At 42.2% G+C, this 23,939-nt stretch overlaps 1 protein-coding gene across 1 annotated transcript; it reads right to left on the bottom strand.

The window, feature by feature from the left end:
• Nucleotides 1-793: 793 nt before the first annotated feature.
• On the bottom strand, nt 794-23,327 carry whamm (WASP homolog associated with actin, golgi membranes and microtubules). The gene is made up of 11 exons (XM_079498031.1): nt 22,680-23,327; nt 20,041-20,214; nt 18,833-18,983; nt 14,972-15,141; nt 12,971-13,163; nt 8,567-8,751; nt 7,597-7,683; nt 6,209-6,304; nt 5,672-6,050; nt 3,486-3,625; nt 794-2,847 (listed from the first exon to the last, which is right to left on the bottom strand). Exons 1-11 carry the CDS (start codon nt 23,262-23,264, stop codon nt 2,695-2,697), a joined length of 2,313 nt encoding a protein of 770 aa, XP_079354157.1. The 5' UTR covers nt 23,265-23,327; the 3' UTR covers nt 794-2,694.
• Nucleotides 23,328-23,939: the final 612 nt, after the last annotated feature.

The raw sequence follows: 23,939 nt of genomic DNA, 5'->3' as shown, positions 1-23,939 counted from the left end.
CATATATCACAAGTAGAATTTATTTCCTTAAATACCCCTGCGGTAACACGCATCCCATGTCTATAATGCATTATAAACGTACTTAATGCATGCATTATAATCTGCTTAACACTGAATTGGAAAAATGTGCTCCTTGGAGCACAGGTCTCTGCCATGTCAGGTAGATTATTGTGGTCCAGCAACGTTGGCAGAAAACTGGTGGAATGGAAATGGGAGTGGCTCATTTGGGGAGTTGCATAATAATCCATGGAATCTGAGGGGAAATAATTTCGATTGTATGGCCTACGGTTAAAGAGCTATAGGGCTGTATCCTGGTCAATATCTGAACTGAAACCCTACTGCTTAGTAGATACTAAATAGTAGGCTGAAAACAGCATACTGGGTAGTATGTACAGTAGTACGTTAGTATGTGATTTCAGACCATGGTTTTCTTGCACAATATACAAAATCTCTCCTTGAATGGTGGTTACACCTAGCCTGGCTAATAAGCCAGACTAATATCACACTTATTAACCAGGCTAGGTTACACCCTCTATAGTTACACCACCTTGACAATTCAGTTAGTTGACTTGATTGACATTATTCACCCAAATTAATTAATATATTCAGAGCTTTGGTGATCCATTTCTTACAATGACTATTGAATACGGTAGTTGTAAATGTAAGATCCTGCCCAACTACTTGATCAGTTTTATTGATAATTTCATCTTTTTTAAGCAAGTTGAATTATTTGGTACAACGTTTTTGGGTTACATCGTTTAACATTCAATATTGAATAAAACCAGATATTTTAGACTAGGTCCTAAATGAATTAAAAAAAATGCAGTTGTAAATAAAATACGACAGAACTATTGTTACATTATCTGCAAACATTTTAATTGTAGATGACATCTGAAAAGTAATCAGAATTGTCAAGGCACTTCAGCATTATCTGATTTCACACTGTAATCATATCAGGAAAAGATAAAAAAATAAAAACAATCAGTGCATCATAGTCATCTTAATTGTTAACCATCCATCTGTTACAAATGTCCCAAGTGTTGTGTTGCAGGTTCAAAATAACAATGTTATTAACATTTAACATTAACATGTTTGTTGGAGATTTCAAGTTGCACCGAAAATGGTATGACATTAATCCATTGCGATGCAACAAGTGTTTACCAAAGTGGTTTAGGAACGGCAGGAAGAATCCAGTATTAAAGATTCGTCTCTTATGGCATCATAATATATATACTATACATTTCTAACTCAAACACAAATAACCGTACACTAAAACAGCGTAAACATGTAGATTGTAATGAATATTATGCACTATAATACCTTTAATATCGACGGATTAGTAACAATAGACAAACCTAATGGTTTGTGGAGCATTTATGGGTAGCAGTCTGAGCTTGCAGATCTACTTTTGATGCTTTTGTGTGATGCTCTAGTGTAGTGTGATCAAGTAGGGCGTTAATTTACAGAAATAACAGAGTTAGAATATGGATAAGAGGTTTCTGATATTGATATTGGCTGATAGTTGAGCTGTAGCGGTTAAAAGAGATGTCCCTCTCTTCTCTGCTTGAAGCACACACTTCTTTTCTTAGACCTACAAAGCTTCTCTAAACAAAGTTCTGATCAATACAGTAATTTACATCAGCGATTCCCAACATTTTCTGCTTCAGCAGCCACTTGAAAATCTTGAAAGCGTTCGCGGCCCACCCATCTGACCACTTAACACAGCAGCCGAATGTGTTGGTTCAACGTAACGAACATAGAATACTTACAGTGCATATATATCGGTATCATAATGCAAACTAATTGTTCAAGCTTTTAAAGAAAAATACCATGACTTTTTGTCATTAAAAAACTCAGGGTGCATTCAGACCTGAATATATTAGTTTTGTTCAAGGGGTGTGATTACGCACAAAGTCAATGCAAAGACGTGACATGGTGCGACCGGTCACGGGTGCAATGTTACATCAAGCAGCGCAAACGAGGTGAATGGGTGTCGTGAACGAAGTATACTGATCTTATCTCCTCAAGCGGTTCTGCTCAATCTCCCTGAGCAGTGGGAAGGAGGTGAAACACATGCCCGACTCTGCATGTGTTTTTGACATCTTGATTATAAACGATGATGAGATCTATATATTTTTGTAGCGTCCTTGGGTTCATGAAAGGCACAATATAAATTCAAGATATTATTATCAATATGTCAAAATAAGAAGTAGAAAATAGTTGCTCAATCTTTCTTTCGTTTTGGGTGTTTTTGTAACCCCAGAGAGGGTATATAATAGTACATTTACAGAGTTAAAATAACACAGTCAATTAAGTCCACGTGTACTTGCGCTCTGTCAGGTCAGTAGTTGCTGGGCCGGACCGGGATGGAGGAAAACATAGGGTCGGTTGGTGTGTGCGTTTTGACAACAAGAAGGATGTTTTTTCCCACGATCGGGTCGCAAAAAAGCAACGGGACACATTTTTAGCAGCGCTGACCAGTGCAACCAAAGTGAAGAGATTGAAGTTACTAGAAAGAAAAAAAAGTTCTGAACACACCTTTAGTGTTGTCCACTTGAAATAACCTCACAGCCCACCACATGTTGGGAATCACTGATTTCTATAGTGCAGCATTTCTGTGTTCTAGATGTGTGCTACATTTTGATACTACAGGGGAAATAACCTAAATCAGACATGAACTGTGTGTGTGTGTAATCAGCTGTCCCATTCTCCAGAGGGTGTCTCTTCGTCGTCTCTGTCCTCATCGGAGTCGGCCGCCACCTTCTTCATCCTCTGCATGGCAGCCTTGATGCTGCGCTCCAGCTCATTATCTGCACTGTCCGGGACTTCTGGACGGCCAGCCACCACCTGCAGCACCACCACAGTTTCACTTTTAGTTTGGCCACTTCAGACTCTCTCCCACTCACTGCAGTCCTAGCTCCAGCAGTATCCTGCAGATATGTTATCACAGGCACGGCTCCTGAACCGCTACCCAATTTCTTCAAGCTCTGAATCCTGAAGTACTTTGAGGTCACGCAATCTTATTTAGGGTTAAACGCCCTCTCAGATCATTACCCCGACCTTAAGCTCACCGAACCATTCCTATACTTAACCATCTCTAACCGAATGGCTTAACACATGAATTTAACATTAACATTCTACCTTAGATTAGGTTGGCTCTAGTCGGTCGGGCTGTTTTGCACTGTATCACGTGTACGATGCTGCCAGTTCAGGCGCCACTAGCTTTTTGTTATCCTTTTTTTTTTAATGGATTTCATGGTACAATGTGAAATATTTTCACATTTAAGGAGCTAAACGACTGTCACAGCATTCACAAAAATGAGTGAAATGACAAGAGAGATGGTACATTAATAGATTCAGTTTGTGGCCCTTGACCAAAAACTCAACTCAAAAACACTTCAACACTCCAGTTGAAACCATGTTTAGTAAACGCAACAACACATGCCAATCGTATTCACTTCAAACCCTAGTGCCGCATGTCTCACCTTCTTCAGGGCGACCCCTCCGCGAATGGCAGACATCAGACTGTTCCTTATGTCCCCTCCAGAGCGCGCTGTGGGAGCTGGGACCTTACGAAGATGGATCTGACCGCGCTGTAAAGAGGCCAACACTTCATCCATAGTTCCTAGTTAATACGGAGAGGAGAGACGCTGATTATTATTCACAGAACAGACCACCATACACCATGGGCTCTATTTCCGTCCATGCTAAACCCCTTATCCCTAAACTACTTTGCCTTTTTTCACTATTTTGAAAAACATTTTTGAATACCGGTAGTTAAATTGCCAATCTACAGTACAAGCTCTCAACATGTTGATGTAGATTGGCTATTTTAACTATTCAAAAATGTTTTTCAAAATAGTGAAAAAAGGCAAAGTAGTTTAGGGATAAGGGGTTTAGCATGGACGAAAATAGAGCCCCATGTCTCTATATTGTATAATGTTTTCTATGCTTATCTTTACTTTCACAATATTTTGGAAAACTATTTTTCCCAAATATAAGACCAAAGTCTTTGGGTTCCGGGGGGAGTATGGTTGCAAAGCTGAAACTTAAAGGAATTGACGGAAGGGCACCACCAGGACTGGAGCCTGCAGCTTAATTTGACTCAACACGGGGAAGCTCACCCGGCCTGGACACGGCAATAATTGACAGATTGATAGCTACAGATTCAAGTACACAGTTCTTCCTTACTTAGTTAACTTTGTTTTCAAATATGATGCTTTGTATGGTCCCGTTATTAACCTTGCAGCAATATTTTAAAAAGATGCATCAATTTTAAATAATATATATTATATAATAATATGCAGTTCATCACTGCTTTGACTACAAAACAAATCTTTACAGAGCACTTTCCCACATGCACATTGATCTACACGTCATACATACTCAGTGTTCCAGAAATAACATTCTCTCAAATAAGGTTCAGCTAAATAAGACACTGTTCCTAAGGCTAAACGTGAACATCAACAGTGATGATAAAGGACAGTGTGGATCACACACACACACACACACACACACACACACACACACACACACACACACACACACACACACACACACACACACACACACACACACACACACACACACACACACACACACACACACACACACACACACACACACACACAGAGAGAGAAGTAAAAGTCTGTCATTTAAAATTTTACTAGTTCAATATGTATAGAAATCTTTTGAAAATAGCAGATCTACATGCTTGTGAGCTTGTAGATCTGCCATTTTCAAATGGCTATAGTACAACTAAAGTTGTTAATGTTTTTGTGATCTAAATCTACAAAGTAACAAGTAACTAACTAACTAGTTACATTCCACCACTGCACACAATGCAGCTTACTCTACTCTTGCACTAACACACAACCTTCAGAGGGGTCAGGAGTAATAGTTCACACATCCTAGCTTGAACTCACACTCACTGAGACGGCCACAAGTTTGGTTTGGTTTACTCTGCTGGGAGTTTGAGCCAAGACTGCACTTCTTTACTGCCATTTTGCACTGGCTACGTTAGGAAAACCAGAAAAACTCAATAACCCATTAAAATGGGAAAAGTGTCATTTTAGATTTGCGCTAAAAAGCATTATTTTAAACTTTTGCCTTGATCATGTTTAATGAACGATCCACTCATTAAACATAAAGAACAAATCCATAGCACAATCCAAGCACAGTGCATCGTGTTGCGATGCATTGTGAGCTTGTAGCTCAGCTTTTTTCACTATTTCTGTAGTATAGTGGTTAATCAGACAGTCGATTACAAAAAACATCTATTACAATTTCTTCATTTGCTTTTTGATTTGTTGATATAAGACTATCAAAAACCAAGACCTTACTTCTCGATCATTTGGCTAGAAGTCGGTTACTGGTTCTAAATAAGTCCATTTTTGAGTGGTGCAACCACTCCAAGGAACAGCAATGTCCGTGTTAACCTATGTGACTGTGTGTTAACCTATGTGACTGTGTGACTATGTGACTATGAGTACCAGTAGGGGCAAAAGTGGCGCTGTTGTGCCAGAAACAGAGAGAGAGAGATAGCGCTGCACTGTTGCCTGCTAATGAGAGAGAGAGAACCACTCAGTTCACACGGGTGTGATTTTTTTATATATTTTGGGTTAATAGCCCAGCCTTAACACAGAGGGCTGAGCATGGAGTCATTGCTCACCTATGTTTTGCTTGAGGGTGCTCCTGGCCGGGAAAGGGGCCGCCTCCTTCTCACTGAGCTCCTTGGGCGCGTCCTCGTGAGCGGGAGGAGCGGGCGGACGTGGAGGTGGCGGAGGCAGGTTGGGTGGAGGGAGCGGGGGTGGGGGAGGAGGTGGTGGAGGGGGAGGTGGTGGAGGGGGAGGTGCGTAGATCTGGACAGGGATGTCTTTGGGTTTGGAGGACTGTGGTTGTCTCTTGGGGGCCTTCTTCCCGCCGGACCCTGCAGACGAGGGAGAGGGGGAGGGGCCCAGGGTCACGATGGACAGAGGCTGGGACTGGGAGGGCTCGGAGGAGGACGTCCGGCAACGAGGGGTCTTCATTATATAGTGGCCCGGTCGCCTCTGGGGAGACGAGAGAGGGGGGGGGGGGGGGGGGCACAGCACAGTCACACACACTTTTTTCCTGTTTCCTATTTTATAAATTTGAAAACAGTTAAACAAAACTAAGAGAGAGAGAGAGAGAGAGAGAGAGAGAGAGAGAGAGAGAAAGAGAGACTGACTTCTTTGAAGGATCGTAACCGGCTCAGGGTCTTCTCTCGCTCCTGGTCCACCCACTCCTTCCTCCTCTGCTCTTCCTCTTTCCTCTTCTCTCGTTTCTGCGGACAGGAGGGGGTATACAGAGAGTGAGACCACCGCAGTGGTCTCACTCTCATCTTTCTTCGACTAAAAACCATGACGAAAGATGTTCGTTGACTAACTTTTTTCACAGGCGAAAACCAAATAAAAACTAAATAAAAACCAAGCTATGCTGACTAACACTAAATATACTGACTAATTTTGGCAACAAATAAAAACTAGACTAAAATGTTAGGGAGGGACTATTGGAGAAGAGATCCAGTAGAACTAAAAGACAAGTCCTTTTATGTTTGGTTGCGCTGGGGTGTCGCACTGCTACTCTACAAGCTCACAACGCTTCATGCTGTGAGCTTGTAGATCGGCTATTTTCAGCCTGCAACCAAGTGTAAAGGCACCGCCAACTGTATATTTAGTAGACTAAAATCTTATGATATTTAGTCGACTAAAACTAAACTAAACTAAACATGAGTAAAATATGACTAAAACTAAATGGAATTTTATTCTTAAGCCTATGGCCAGTTGTCTCACCACTCAAAGACTCCTTAGTGAAACACCAGTCCGTTCTCGTTTCCTTCTATCTATTCGCCCAGAAATATCAGATGTACAAGCTCACAACACGTTGCGACGCGTTGAGAGCTTATACATCAGCTATTTCTGGTGAATGTCTCCCCCCCAGCGCCATTTAGATGAGAGAGTTGTGACAACTCCATTCGGCAGGCCCGTCTAGAGTTTGAATGGACAGTCAAAAGGGAGACATCGAAGAGGAAGGATGAAAGGGGAAGGATCAACATATGGAATGTCAGAACAGGTTCTGACATATATCCTTATATGGAGATCTAACGGTTTGAGGTTTGAGTCAGATGTAGAGTTGCTGGCCAATATTGATGACATCAAGGATCTCCATATATGGGCCTAATTGCGACAGCATGTCGCATTTACTATGACATCAGGGATCATCAGTTATACACTGACGGAGAATTTTTTTTACGATTTCATACAGAGACTTTAGTTGTCACTGTACAATACTTTAAAACAGTTGTCATGTTGCACACATGCCTAAGATTGCTGATATCTGCGCCGCCCTTGTTGAAAACAATGTATTTGAAACTTCAGCTTGTCACAATCCAGGACTGCATGAACAGAGCTCGACCGCTATTTTCTGCCCCCTCAATGACGCTACTCTCCTAGTTTACACCACTCTGCCCCCCCCCCCTCCCCCCAAGAATCAGTGGTGTTGGTGTTCAAGTGGTTAACAGAATATTCATCTCTCTCTCTGGTGGGTGTGTTTTCCCCTGTTGTCATAGCGACTCACCAGGTGGACGTGGTGGTGCTGGCTGAAGGAGGTGGAGCCCTGCTGTTCTGCTCTGCCCTTCTGCTGCTGGGCATCCACACACTGGTCCTACACACACACACACACACACACACACACACACGCGGTTACAGCGAGTCGCAGGTTCGACTCCCCAGCCCGATAACCTTTGCAGCGTGTCACTCCCAGTCTCTCTCCCTCTCCTTTTTTCTTTAACTTAATTTTTATTTGCAGATTGTCATACAGTTACAGTAACAGTAAGGGTTCATGTAAAGGTTCAATGTCCATCAGTATTATTGGTGTTGTCTTGTTGGGTTCTAATATTCAGTCCATTTCTCCCATTTTTTGAGGAATAGATCCTCTTACAATCTCAAGTGATGAGTTAGTTTCTACATTACAAATATCTCCTCCACACTTCCCAGCCACTGCTCACAAACTGGAGGGTCACATATAGCCTTGCAATTTCTTTTTTTTGAGTGGTGTAAACCACTCCTACAACTGGCTTTGTTAGTCTGTCTGTCTGTGCAAAAAAAATGAGCATGGTTGATGCTGATTGGTTGATGCTGATTTCATTACGTCAGAACACAGCTGATCAGGCTATATAATACCTTACACCACTCAGTTCACACGGGTGTGATTTTTTTTACTACATGCCAATAATAGTTTGACCAGGTACACTCTTTGTGTATTATTATCCTGGGTCAAGTTAGTTAACCGTACTATCCCTCCCCCCCAAACAAGATATTAGAAAAAAGAATGACTCAGTCAGTCATAACTGCCAACAAGATAACTGTGACAAGGTCTTGTAGCGCCGCGTTGCGGCGTTTAGAGTATGGTTTTTATGCGGTTCAGAGTAGACTATGGGTTTTATGGGTAAGACTCCCATTGGCTTATGAGTGCTTTTCAAGCACCTGGCAAAAATAAAGGATTCAAACAGGCCAGCAAAGGCATTGTAAGATGTTTGCAGGGGTACCTTCTTGTTGCGGAGGTACGCCCTCCGAGCACAGATGCCGCCTCTCTTGGTCTCCAGCGTTTGCAGGCGTCTCTTCAGCTGCCGGAGGCCAGAGGAGTCCGCCTGCTGGACGCCAGTGTACGCCAGGCTCTGTAGCTCCTCAGGGTCCTCGCACACATCGTAGTAGACCACCTCCTCACGCAGCTCTGGAACAAACACACATCATAGTACACAACCTCCTCACTCAGCTCTGGAACAAACACACATTGTTGTACACAACCTCCTCACGCAGCTCTGGAACAAACACACATCGTAGTACACAACCTCCTCACGCAGCTCTGGAACAAACACACATCGTAGTAGACCACCTCCTCACGCAGCTCTGGAACAAACACACATCATAGTACACAACCTCCTCACGCAGCTCTGGAACAAACACACATCATAGTACACAACCTCCTCACGCAGCTCTGGAACAAACACACATCATAGTACACAACCTCCTCACGCAGCTCTGGAACAAACACACATCATAGTACACAACCTCCTCACGCAGCTCTGGAACAAACACACATCATAGTACACAACCTCCTCACGCAGCTCTGGAACAAACACACATCATAGTACACAACCTCCTCACGCAGCTCTGGAACAAACACACATCGTTGTACACAACCTCCTCACGCAGCTCTGGAACAAACACACATCGTAGTACACAACCTCCTCACGCAGCTCTGGAACAAACACACATCGTTTTACACAACCTCCTCACGCAGCTCTGGAACAAACACACATCGTAGTACACAACCTCCTCACGCAGCTCTGGAACAAACACAGGCAGGCTGAGGCAGTGGAAAAAGTGCTCACATTTTTGTTTTACTTAAGTAAAAGTATCAATACTGCAAGGTAGAAGTACTCGAGTAAATAAAAACTTACGCTCACAATGCGACAAATTGTGAGCTTGTATATCAGCTATTTTCAAATTGCCGTAATACTGTATATAGGGCTGAAATGGGTAATGTATGTTTTGTAACAATATACTATAAATTAATCTACAAGTACAAGTACAATATTTGCCTCTGAGATGTGGAAATTGGAAAAGTTGCAAATACCTCACAATTGTACTTAAGTACAGTACTTAAGTAAATGTACTTAGTTACATTACACCACTGTGAAACCCACAGGCAGGCAGTGGCCATGAGTGTGTGAGTGCAGCAAATCTCTGCTGGCAGAAAACCAGCTAACTCCAAAATGTTCATTGTTCAGGAAATGAAGAAAACCATATATTTTTAAAACAAAGCAATACATTGCCTCTCAAATTTCGTATTTCGACTTTATATGTTGTCAGATGCTTGCCTGCGAGGGGGGGTGCTTTAGCAGACAGTTTGAGGGTCCAATGGAGTTAGCTGGTTTTGTCAGAAGCACTTTTGAACACATTTTGTGCCCAAAACGTCCAGTCTTGGGCTATGAATTACCGCATGTAGTGCCCAGGACGTCTGTGGACGTCTTGTTTTTTTTAATGTCAAAAAGTGGGTCTAAAAGGTGGGCACCCTGGGTCGCTATTTTGAAAGATTAAAAGGGCACATAATGTGTTAATACTTTTCATTGATTACATTTTGTTAAACCAACACATAGACGTAAAGGGTGTTCAATGAAAAATGTGAAAAATGTGATTTATGAAAAATAAAATAAAATAAAATTAAGTTAGCTGGTTTCTAGCAGTGCTAAATTTGTTTTGTTCAAGCAGCGTGATTACCTACAAAGTCAGCTGATTAGCTGGTTTCTGCCGGACAGTGACAATATGTGTTTCCATATTACAATTCATTAAATCTAGATAGCACTGAAAATGAACCTTGTGTTCTCTCTATGATTTGCACACAGTCTGTGATAACCTCGATCCCGCCCCTTCCCTTTTATTATCGCTCACCTCACCTGACATGCTTTCTAACCTTGCCCCGTTGTGTACTTTGAATGTTCTGGTTATATGAATGAATCCTTGAGGAAAGTAATGTGTCACATCTAACACGCTGGGCTAGACTCTAGAGCAGGGGTGCCCACACATTTATGACGTGAGATCTACTTTCAAAATGACCAGCTCAACAAGATCTACCCACTGAAAAAATAAGTGTACCATTGCTGAAAATAGTTTAAATATATAATGTACCTGGGGGGGCTTTGGAATAGGGAAATTATGACAGGCAGTTTCTGCTGTCAAAATATGTCCCCCCCGTATTTAACTTAAACGCCCAATGCATTCTCAATGGCAATAGCACAAACTTTGCCATGCTACTAGTCCTACATACTTACACCTAGAAACCCCATTCAAACCTATTTAGGCTCATCTTACGGTGGACAAATCTTTGAAATGTTTCATAGTTTTAGAAATATAGTGCTTTCAAATTTGAGAAATTCACAATGGGGCTCAATGGCAGATATTGGCACGTCAAAATAGCACTTTCACCTAGAAACTCCATTCACACTTTTTATAATTCAGCTTACTGTGGAGACACATGCTGGAACTTTTTACTTTCTAGAGTCTAGAGAGACCTTTGAATGACGGAACGCCCGAGTGTGTTAAAGTAGACGGTAAAGGTCATGTAGTAGAACTGCTGTTTGATCACAACTAGGCCTGTCACAATTATTACATAATCGCCTAATCGCAATTATTTTTGCACAATTGTCAATCGTTTCCATTTTGAAAAATGAAATTCCAGAAATGCCAGATCTACTATCAGATCAACTATTTCCACTATGTTGTACATTTTTTGGAAAGAAAGAATTATACAAAATTCTTGAATGTGTCAGCAATTTATTTGTACATTTAAGTTATTTGTCATAAACCAAAAAGAAAAAACAGTCCTAATCACAACAGACGATTGCTCAGACAGGATGTGTTACAACCGACCTACAACCCAGCGTGATCTAGTATGAGAGTGACGACACTAGCGTTGACTCCCATTGTAACAATGGAATGCGGAAGTGCTCATTCTATCTCAATGGGATAGTTCCAAATTTATGTTTGGAACTATAGCCCATAGCGGCGAGATCAAAGCTTGTCGCAACTCTCTTCTTTGCAGTCCGTGCACCCTTACTATGGAATGCCCTGCCCCTGGAAATCAGGATTGCCGACTCGGTTCCTTGTTTTAAATCACTCCTGAAGACCCATTTTTATAAAGCTGCTTTTAATCCTTTATCGTTGTGAATGTTACGTATTTTCTTATGTATTTTTCACTTTCTGTTATCCAATGTTTTGCTATTATTATTGTGTTCCCTTTGTTGTTAAGCACTTTGTGACCTTGTTCTTGAAAGGTGCTATATAAATAAAGCTTTATTTTATTATATTACTCTTCTACGGCTCTGAACCTACCGACCAAACAGTGGGTCCAGACCCACTGTTTGGGAACCACTGCTCTATAGTCTCAGTACCTGAAACACACCAGCCATTATGTCCTATCACCACTGAACTACAGGCCCATTGTGTCACCACTGAACTACAGGTCCATTCTATCACCACTGAACTACAGGCCCATTGTGTCACCACTGAACTACAGGTCCATTGTGTCACCACTGAACTACAGGTCCATTGTGTCACCACTGAACTACAGGTCCATTCTGTCACCACTGAACTACAGGTCCATTCTATCACCACTGAACTACAGGTCCATTCTATCACCACTGAACTACAGGTCCATTCTGTCACCACTGAACTACAGGTCCATTCTGTCACCACTGAACTACAGGTCCATTCTGTCACCACTGAACTACAGGTCCATTCTGTCACCACTGAACTACAGGTCCATTCTGTCACCACTGAACTACAGGTCCATTCTGTCACCACTGAACTACAGGTCCATTCTATCACCACTGAACTACAGGTCCAGTCTATCACCACTGAACTACAGGTCCATTCTATCACCACTGAACTACAGGTCCATTGTGTCACCACTGAACTACAGGTCCATTCTATCACCACTGAACTACAGGTCCATTCTGTCACCACTGAACTACAGGTCCATTCTATCACCACTGAACTACAGGTCCATTCTGTCACCACTGAACTACAGGTCCATTCTATCACCACTGAACTACAGGTCCATTCTGTCACCACTGAACTACAGGTCCAGTCTATCACCACTGAACTACAGGTCCATTCTGTCACCACTGAACTACCGGTCCATTCTATCACCACTGAACTACAGGTCCATTCTGTCCTATCACCACTGAACTACAGGTCCATTCTATCACCACTGAACTACAGGTCCATTCTGTCACCACTGAACTACAGGTCCATTCTGTCACCACTGAACTACAGGTCCATTCTATCACCACTGAACTACAGGTCCAAAATTGTCCTTTCACTGTCATCTGGGGACCCCTCCAAAATCATGTGGGGGAACCCCGACCCACAGGTTGACTACAGTGTACCTTTAATCTGTCTTCGTAGGGTGTCTATCTGAGCCACCAGTAGCTGCTCCTCATTCTTCAGGATCTCAAACTTGGTGTCGTAGAGCTCCAGCTGAGCCTCATAGAACCTCAACTCCAGTTGGTCTACAGTTTCCTGCTGCTGGCCCTCACCACACGCAGACTGGGCTGGCTCACAGGCAGACAGAGCAGCCATCTATATGATACAAGAAAGGGGAGGAGGTAGGGTACTAAATCAGTGGCTGACGGTAACAAAATACATTTACTTGAGTATTGTAATTAAATTAATTAAAAAAAGATTATCATATCTGTACTTTACTTTTGAGATACTTACGCCTTTCAGTCCACAACCGTTCAAAGACAAATATTGTACTAGTATAATTGTTCCGCAGTCTTTCTTTAAAGACAAATATTGTACCTTTGACTCCACTATATTTCTACGAGTTTTTCAGGAATTTCAAGGAAAAATTGCTGTCAAAACACTGGTCTCAAATACTGGGCTTAGGCCTTTGCCCACCACTGGTGCTAAATCAGTTCCCTGGATGTTTGGTTCAGAGAATGGTGTGTCATTTGCATTAAAATGCACAACCACCTGATATACATGCACATTGTTGTTATGCTGTCATGACAGGGTTATTGCACACCTTTATTCACACGTTATCACCTCTGTCAACCAGCATCCACACAAATCATATGGCGATGTACAAGCCAACACTATTGTGAAGATCAGCAAAGGGCCCTATTGTTCTTTTTGAGTGGTGCAACCATAGAGTGCAGCACTCTATGGTTGCCCAGCAATGTGTCTCTGCCTGGCTGTGTCCCTCGTTTTGGGCTGTATTGAAGGTAATAGAATGGTGCCTATATAGGGGATATACCTGGCTCCCTGCGGTCATTTCAAATGTCCAGCAGGAGGCGCTGAAAGTGTTAAGTATAGCAATACAATATAAAAGCTAAACGTATGTGATAGAAATCACACACAGGTGTGATTTCACCACCGACTTGTTACTGACAGTTGAGAGTTGAAAGCATATACAACATTGTGTTACGCAATGTTTGTGTTTACATTATGACATCAAATTGTCCATTCATTGTCAACAGAATTTAATGTTTGTGTAGGACAAAGTTTGTGCACACTAAAAGCTGGACATAGGATGGGCTAGCGCCCCTCAAAAACACATTGATACTAGCCAGACATTGACAGACAGGCAGACAGATACTGTAGACATATGTCTTTATATAAGGTGGTACGTGAATCAGAATGAATACTAACTAGATGCATTCTGATGATCACAAAGAAACCTACCACAGCTGACACCTTTGTACACACGTCACATATTCTCTCATAAACACAAACAAAAGGGGCCATGGCGGAGCAGCATCTGGGGGCTTCCAGGGGCTTCTAGTCAGGTGTATAAATAGATCAAAGCCCTGTGGCTGCCAAATTCACATCACTCTGGAACACACCGAGAGAAGAGAACGGTACAGGAGAGCACGTTGGCACTGTGCCAGCTCTCTAATTCTTTCTTGTTGTAGACATGCAGACAGACCGGAGAGGAGCGAGCGTACACAAGTATGATTTGGCACAGCACTGGTGACGCATGAGAGCACATGCACATTTGGAATGAGGTTACAGTCAGATGGAGATATACTATGGATGGGCAATTAATCGGTCATCATCTGGCCTTAAAATGTGGTGTTGAACCGATATCAAAATAATATATTGGTTTCAGTCATTTTATTTCATAATAATTATGTTGGAAAATGTAAAAACTTATCAGTGTTTTCTGGGGAAGCTTTCAAAAGGGTTAACAAGTTGGAACATTTTAAAATAAAAATATTACAGTCAAGCTGTTTATCTTGGGATATGGGCCAACATTTCAATAATGATGCATCTCTAGTTTTTCAAATTCAGTGTTTATAAGCCTTTTTCCATAATGGACAAAATTATATACATTGTTTAATAAGGAATGAGATCATATTAAATGGGTTAAGTGAGGCACACACCTTCTCCCTGATGCTGTCTTTGTTACGGCTGAGGCACATCTCCATTGCTCTCATGTGCTGCAGTGTTTCTTTGGCCAACATGAAGCGCAGTTTCTCCAGCCTCGGAGCGGCAGAGGCCCAAGCAGCCGGTCCGAAGCGATTCTTATCAACCTCCATCTGCTTCACCATACCTGGACATGTAAATGATGCTCTGTTAAAACACTACAAATACATACTGTATGTAATACCAGTAAGACGCCCTGAGGGCGAGAAGTGTGAAACTACAGGTCTGTGAATGCCCATATAGGGAACTTTTTTGTTTGTTTTTTTAATTGATGTTTTCGGGCCGGGTAGGGCGATAAATGTGTGCCAATTAGTAAGGCCAGGAACTATAGTTTTTGCCGGCTGCCGGACACGGCTGCGCTAATAACTTTGGGGCGGGCCCAGCTAGAGTTTGAATGGACAGGTATCAGTCAATAAAAGGGGAGACATCGAAGAGGAAGGACGGGTGGGGTAGGATCAACATCAGGAATGTCAGAACAGGTCAGCTCTATATATAGAGATCTAAGGGTTTGAGGTCAGATGTAGAGTGGCGGGCCGGCTCCATATATGCAGATCTAGGTGATGATCCAGTCTTCTCCATGTATGGCTATCCAGGGTTTCATGAGGTCAGTGTCATGATCTTCATATATGGAGACAGCCATATACAGTATAGAGCGTGTCACGAGGCATGACGGACTGACAACCATATATGGAGGTGTAACGGATGGACTGACAGGTTGTGCAGGCTTTCATAGTAATCTGCGACCTATGGTCGCAACTATGTCATGTATGTATATCGTCGCTGTCAGGCAGAAACCTTGCATCTCCATATTCATTTTTGAGTGGTGCAGCCACTCCAAGGAACAGCAATGTCCGTCCCTCCCTATGTCCGTACCCATGTCCCTATGTTTAGGGTACCAATAGGAGCAAAAGTGATGTTGCGCTAGAACCAGAGAGAGAGAGATAGAGATAGTGTTGCACTGTTGCCTACAGTGCCTGCAAATTACAATGTGGAGCGTGCATGCATACGAGAGAGAGAGAGAGAGAGAGAGAGAGAGAGAGAATACACTGAGTGTTGTCTGCTAATTCCCCACACAGTAAAGGTGGTTACACACTGGACGTGTTTTTTCGGATTTTTAGCTGCATTTTTCCATCGGTTTTCCAAAAAAGCGTCCAGTGTGCAACCACGCTGTCATTTCTCGACCGTTTCGGACGCGGGGCGGCTCGCCGGAACCAGGGCCGGCACCCTGGGCGCGTTCCTGTGGGTCTGGAAGTTCCGGGGACCCCCACACGGAGTTGCACCACTCAGTTCACACAGGGTGTGATTTTTCCTTAAATTAAACCATTTTGGGCGGGAACCCCTTTTGGTGTTAGCATTATGTTATGCTTTTTTTTATATAGCAGATCTACAAGCTTGTAAGTCTGCTATTTTTTTTAAATCGAAGAACGACTGACATAGAAACATAGCTTTTTCAGAAAACTGTCAGGATGTAGAAGACATTTTTAGAATCTGATCTCAGGTCAAAATGGGTTAACACCCTATGTGATCACATTACAGCGTCACACAAAAGCATCAAAAGCAGCAGATCCACAAGCTGGAGACGCAGTGCTACTGTAAGTGATGCAGTTTCTGCTACTAGCTGGGTCTGAATTCGTCCAAAATAAACAAGATCGTGAACTTGGTGACAAGTTTTTGATTTTTGGTATGATGGTAGGTATGGTTATAAGGTTTTCAAAAACCATCGCAAACGAGTTGGGAGCGCCCCCTAGTGGCCTGTTTGCAATGAATCTAATATTAAATGGATCAGTATATGGCTAAAAATCAAAATAATTGATAAAAGAGATTTTCCAATGGATTCTATTAGTATTGGGTGTGCTAAATAACATACTAAAAAATTAGGAAAAAATAACTTCTGGAAAGGCATCATTTTCAAGATGGCGTCCACGATGGCTGCCAGGAGCTTAAAATGCCTATAAACTGGGATTTAATACATACAAAATCATAACAATTATACTCTTGGTGACAAGTTTTTGATTTTTGGCATGATGTTAGGTATGGGTATAAGGTTTTCAAAAACCATCGCAAACAAGACGGACTCGCCCCCTAGTGGTCTGTTTGCAATGAATCTAATATCAAATGGGCCAGTATATGGTTAAAAACCAAAATAATTGATAAAATATATTTTCCAATGGATTCTATTAGTATTGGGTATGCTAAATAACATGTTGAAATTTTGGGTGAAAATAACTTCTGGAAAGGCATCATTTTCAAGATGGCGTCCACGGTGGCCTCAGTAAGCTTAAAATGCCTATAAACTGGGATTTAATACATAAAAAATCATAACAATTATGCACTTGGTGACAAGTTTTACATATTTGGCATGATGTTAGGTATGGGCATAATGTTTTCAAAAACCATCGCAAACAAGTTGGGCTCGCCCCCTAGTGGTCTGTTTGCAATGAATCCAATGCTGGCCTATTTAACATTGGATTCATTGCAAACAGACCACTAGGGGGCGAGCCCAACTCGTTTGCGATGGCTTTTGAAAACCTCATGCCCATACCTAACACCATGCCAAAAATCTAAAACTTGTCACCAAGTGCATAATTGTTATGATTTTGTATGTATTAAATCCCAGTTTATAGGCATTTTAAGCTTACCGAGGCCACCGTGGACGCCATCTTGAAAATGATGCCTTTCCAGAAGTTATTTTCACCCAAAATGTTTATATGTTATTTAGCATACCCAATACTAATAGAATCCATTGGAAAATCTATTTTTATCAATTTTTTTACATATTAAATCACATATTGATTTTGAATCCTGAAAAGTAACAGTTTTGGACATTATGAGGTTTCAATCCGACAGTGACGATATACAAAATGAAGTGCTTGCACACACACACACACACACACACACACACACACACACACACACACACACACACACACACACACACACACACACACACACACACACACACACACACACACACACACACACACACACACACACACACACACACACACACACACACACACACACACGACTCCCTTTTTCCTTTTATTTCATTCCTTACCTTTACCAACCTGACCCTATACCACATACAAATAAAACTACGGAAAGCCATTTTGTCCCAAATTAAACATGCATACCGTTACCGGCTTGATGTCCAGAATTTGTCTGAAAAGTATAGCCTATAGGCCCTATACTGTACCTATTATACAGTAACTGAACACTGTACCTGCTGCCAATTTCCTTTTTTTACCTCCCCTGCTCGCCATATGGCAGCATATTATGTAAACAGCTGCATATAATGCTAATGATTCTACAAGAACATGTACACATCTGCATAATGATGCTTATGTTCTCAACATCATGTACATAAATACTATGACTGCTACTACGCCATCTGTACATACTGTATATCTTTGATTATTTATGTTCCTGTTTTTCTTTTCTTTTTGTTAAATATCTCCTGCTCTTACTCTACCTCTCTTCTCACATAAACTACACACTAAAACAGTGGTTCCCAAACTGGTTCGAGACCCAAAAGAGAGATTAGACGTTTGCTCAGGACCCAAACTAGTGAAAATATCTGATCTATGGCTATTTCATTATTAATAATTATTTTTGTATTCATGGTATTTATTCAATTTGTTTGTTTTAAAATGTATTCAATTATTATTTTGTTTTTATTTACAAAAAATATATATTTTGAAATATAAATATGTTTTTAAATGTAGCAAAAGTCATGACCAATAAAATTGTTCTGTGACCCTCAAATGGGCTGTTTAAAGAAACAGTGCACTAAAAGACTCACAGAGGACTGTCTATACCTGCCAGAGCCTTTGAAGTCGATACAAAGTAGCTGACGGTGATGTCCTGAATAGAGGAGACAGCATCGTCCGCTCTCTGGCTCCACTCTTCCACTTCCTTCTCCAGCTCTGCAATTCTTTTAGGACCCAGCTCCTCAAATTCCAAACATTTCTGCAACAGAACACAGACAGTAAGGCAAAGAGCAGACAACTTTGCTGATTTACTGCAGAACTTCTACAGCAGCGATTCCCTATCCTCGGCCCGTGAGGATAGTCTCGTGAGCCAGACTGTCCTAATATTAATCTAAATATTAGAAGCATATATAGCTTGATACTTTGCACAAATGGAAATTCTAAAATAAAATGTAAAGCTATTTTAAAATATGTTGTCGTGAACGGAAATGACGACAGCTTCCGTTCTCGGCTTTCGGTAACTGGGTTGTGTAGTTTCAGACTCTATGGGCCCCATCTTACCACATATCCCTAAACATATTTGCCATTTTTTACTATTTTGAAAAACATTTTAAAATAGTTCAAGTAGCCGATCTACATTGACACGTTGGGAGCTTGTAGATCGGCTATTTGAGGTAAGGTTTTTCAAAATAGTAAAATGCCTTAATAAAAAAGCATCTGTAATTTTTTGGGGTCCTTGAGTCATAAAAAGGTTTGAGCACAACTGAGTCACCAAATAGGTATTATGTACTTACAGTATACTATGTTGGTTCCATTGAACCACAACCGGCGCACAACCGATTATATTTATTTTGTCATCATTACAATAAAATGTAATATAAATAAATGTATAATAATAGAATGAAGATGCATGCAGCACACCCATCTGACCACTTTCAAGATTTTCAAGTGGCCCTTGCTCCAGACAAAGTTGAGAACCACTTATCAAAATATTATTATTTAAGTAAATAGTAAAAAGTAAATATTGCAACACAGTAATACATGATAGTGGTTACAGTGCCTGTATATGTAGGAATATTGACAGATTAAGCAAGTAATTGCACGGGAGTGGACTTTCACTCTCATCCCAATCCTGTTGGAATCAGGAATGTCAGTCCTACTGGGTGGGCAGTAGGGGCAGGTACTGGCTTGTTTGCATAACTACTAAAGGGATTAAAGCCTTTTCTCCCCACTCTTTTTTGATAAACACACTATAACACCTTGTCACAAGTAGGCCAGAGACAGGTCTGTATTAGGGGATAAAGTATATTATGTACCAGGATCTCCATCTTGTACAGGCAGGCCAGCTCTCTCATATCTCTGAATGGCTGAAGCAGATAATGGAAGAAGGTTGTAGCAGTCGTTACCAGGTCCTGATAAGCCTCGTCCTCCTCCTGGTAGATGCTGAGTAGCAGAACCATTCTGTCAGCACTGCCATGGCTCTGTGTAAACTGCGCACGCACGCACGCACACACACACACACACACACACACACACACACACACACACACACACACACACACACACACACACACACACACACACACACACACACACACACACACACACACACACACACACACACACACACACACACACACACACACACACACACACACACACACACACACACGAGTTGGGAAAGGTGTCCTGTTCTGTTCTTGACACTAAAGACATCAACACTGTTGTTTTGAGAACAGAACCAATAATATCTATAGCAACATTAATAACCATGTATTTATAACATTCAGTTTCTAACGTGGTAAAGTTATTTGTGCTCAGAGTTAAAAGGGCTCCGTGTTCATATTCACACAGTAACTGTCTTCCCCAGTATATGCCTGTGACCTGTCACACTTATATATTATTACATAATCACCTAATCGCAATTATTTTGCATAATCGTTTCCATGTTGACAAGACATAATGTTTTCAAACATTTTCCTTCTGAGACTAAGGTCTCAGAAGCACTTGCCCGTCAGGCTTTTTGATTGATTGATTGATTAACAGTTTGCAGAATTACAGTACATTTCAAGTACAACTCAATACAAAAACTGTTAACTGTGAGTGGATGACACCATAGAGCATTTCACTTGTTTGCAATAGGGCCCACCATTTTCAATTCATCAAAACATTTGGAGATGTACGAAAATACACTTCTAAACAGGAAATCATCCTAGAGGAGGTAAAAAGGGAAAAGAAACATATACAGTGAGGGGGGGAAAGGGGTGGGTGGGCGATTCAGATTTTACGGGGGCCAGTTTCGAATTGCAGACGTCCGTAGGTGCCCTTTGAGAGCAGTTTTGAAGGAGTCAAGGGATTCGCATGTCTTAATGACTGTTGGTAGGGCATTCCACATTTTGGTGGCATAGGAGCGAAATTAATTTAGTCCCTTGTTTGTGCCGAATCTGGGTTGCACATGGTTTGTTGAACTCCCTCTGGTGTTGTGGGTGTGGACTTCGTTGACATTAAGGAAGTATTTAGACAGGTACATGGGTATCTTGGTGGTGTAGTGAATCTTGTGGACCAGACCCATTGCAAGATGCTGTACTCTGTTGTCAACCCTAAGCCATTCCATCCTGTCAAAGTGGGCAGGGGTGAGGTGGGTTCGGGGAGTGAGGCCAAGTAGTAGCCTGACCAGTTTGTTTTGGGATGTCTGGAGCCTTGTTTTAAGGGCCTTAGAGGTGCTGTGGTAGGTGTGGAGGTGCATGCATAATCGAATAAACCTTGTACGAGGGCTCCTGTTAGGGTCTTCAAGGTGATTTTGTTGACCAGTGAGGAGATCCTGTATAGGAATCTTGTTCTTTGGTTGAATTTTTTGATTACGTAGGTGGCCATTTTATCACCGGAAAGATTTGCCTCCAGGATGCAACCTAGGTAGGTAATATCATCTTTTCGTGTGATAATATTGTCACCCACTCTAACCAAGAAGCCATCTGCCTTGCTGAGATTACTATTTGATCAAAATAGAACAGATTCAGTTTTTCATAGGTGTAAAGATAGTTTGTTAACAGCGAGCCAGGTGCAGAGTCTACCAATTAAGTTCAGAGCTGAGGGCCTTTTCAACCTGCAGTTTGTTCCTGTCTGAGACCAGCAGTGCTGAGTCATCTGCGAACAGGAACAAATTGCAGTCACAAGCTGATGTCATGCCGTTTACATACAGTATATTAGGAACAGGCAAGTACAGGTCATGTTCTACTTGCCCAAAGATCATGCCAACTTGCCCGAAAAGTAAATTGTCCATTATAAAATAATGGGTAAATGCGATACAAATATGTCATACCTAATTTATTATGCAAAAACCCTAGATACTACGTAGCTATGAATATGACTATGGGTTATTTTATATTTTTAAGTGTAGCAACAGTGAAAACAGCACATTATAGGTAAACAGTGCTCTTATTTTACATTCCACAGACCAGAAGACAGAGAGCTCTGACCATGTTCAAGTGTTTACACAGAAATCTCGTGTTGTGTTTATAGACGGTTGTGTCCCCTCTCAAATGAGCACTTGCCGGTAGAAAGCAAACTGAAAAGCAAACTCCACCTGCCCGAAAGTTTTATTTACCTGCCAGGGGCAGGTGGGCAACCCTTAGTGTCAACGCCTGTTGCGGCTAGGGTATTAGGGATGCAGGTGGGCTTGGTGTAGGGATGCTGGGCTCATGGCTAGGGATACATAAGGATGCAGGTGGGCTTGGTGTAGGGAGGCTGGGCTCATGGCTAGGGATACATAGGGATGCTGGTGGGCTTGGTGTATGGATGCTGTGTGTGCTTTCTGGCCTGGGCACATGGCTATGGATGCTGGGCTCAAGGGATACATTGCGATGCTGGTGAGCTTGGTAGAGATGCTGGACTCATGGCTAGCCTACACACTACACCTGTGTAGTGTCTACTCTAGTGTGTAGGCTACTCGCCTCACCTTCCGCAGGCTCTCCTTGGTCCTTGCCACTTCATCTTGCATGGTCTTCTTCCTGAACTCTTGCAGATTCTCAAAATACTCCTCGATGTCAGGCTCATCCTGCGTGAACAAGAGATCGAGCACGATCTTGCGTCCGCAGACATCAATGGCAGTGCTGAAATACTTTTCCAGCTGTCGACACGGTGTGTCAAAATCCCTCTCTTCCTCCGAACCACCACCTGACCTGTTCCGACTCAAAAATATCAAGTCCCAAATGTTGCCCTCTTCAAACGCAGACAGATCGGGGAAATAAGGTCCCAAGACGTCCGCGATGCACGACAACTGGTGGTGGATGTTGTCCAGGTCGTTGACAGAGAACAGTCCGGCCCAGCTGGTGTCACCCTCGCCGTCCACGGTGTCCAGCTGCTCCCTGCGCTTCAGCCGCTGTAGCGTTCTGTTGTGACAGGTGACAGCAAATTTACACTCGATCACATTCCACTGAACGATGAATCCCAACTTGAAGGTCTCGTTCTCAACAAATATGTTGCTTTTGATGGCGACCCAGCCGTCCAGGCTGTCTAAACGCTCAAACTCGTTGTTCATCATGTGCGTAAATATATTATCCACACACTTTAATGTTCTGTGTTGTTTACACCGTCCGCCATTTGCAATGACGTAGGACTCCTGTGTTTAGGTTCAACTTTGACCTTTGAGTCACGTGGTCGGCCGGGGATTTCCCCTCCCCCATGGGATTTCCTAGCCCTGAAACATGACTGACTGTCATGTCGCAACTTCACCGGTTCGCCCTGTTTTGCGCACCTTGCTACATTTACAACGTTTAAGTTACATAAACGTTCAGATTTCAAATATAAAGTGCTCACCCACGGGGCTCGGATGTTAGAATTTTGCTCGGGTGGGTTAGCACCCGTGCATTCCGTATTGTTCAATAAAAAAATAATCTTCATCGACCGCCGTCCAGTTTCTCCGGTGTTTTCACCATACTCGCCCCTATCGGTTTGAAGGTGTATTGCACTCTGATACATTACACCTTTTTGGGAAAATGCCAACCGATCGGATTAAAATGCTTTTTATTGAAGAATACGGAAGGCACGGGTGCTAATATCCGCCCGTACAAAATTCTAACATCCGTGGCGCCGGGGTGAGCACTTTATATTTGAAATCTGAACCTTGTGTAGACGTTAACGTTGTAAATGTAGCAAGATGCGCAAAACATATAGTTCCGCCATGACGAGAGACATATTAACCACTTTTGCAAATTGT

This window comes from Electrona antarctica, assembly GCF_951216825.1.
Source record: "Electrona antarctica genome assembly, chromosome: 3".
NCBI lineage: Eukaryota > Metazoa > Chordata > Actinopteri > Myctophiformes > Myctophidae > Electrona > Electrona antarctica.
The sequence above is the reverse complement of the archived record's forward strand: the minus strand, read 5'-3'. Positions and strand labels throughout refer to the sequence as shown.

What these genes read in the sequence shown, in the direction of transcription:
- whamm (XM_079498031.1), bottom strand. Translation starts at nt 23,264, where the DNA reads ATGATGAACAACGAGTTTGAGCGTTTAGACAGCCTGGACGGCTGGGTC. An exon ending in AGCACCACCACGTCCACCTG is followed by an intron (nt 6,305 to 7,596) that starts GTGAGTCGCTAT and finishes TCCTGTCCGCAG; the next exon opens with AAACGAGAGAAGAGGAAAGA. An exon ending in GAGGGGTCGCCCTGAAGAAG is followed by an intron (nt 2,848 to 3,485) that starts GTGAGACATGCG and finishes GTGGTGCTGCAG; the next exon opens with GTGGTGGCTGGCCGTCCAGA.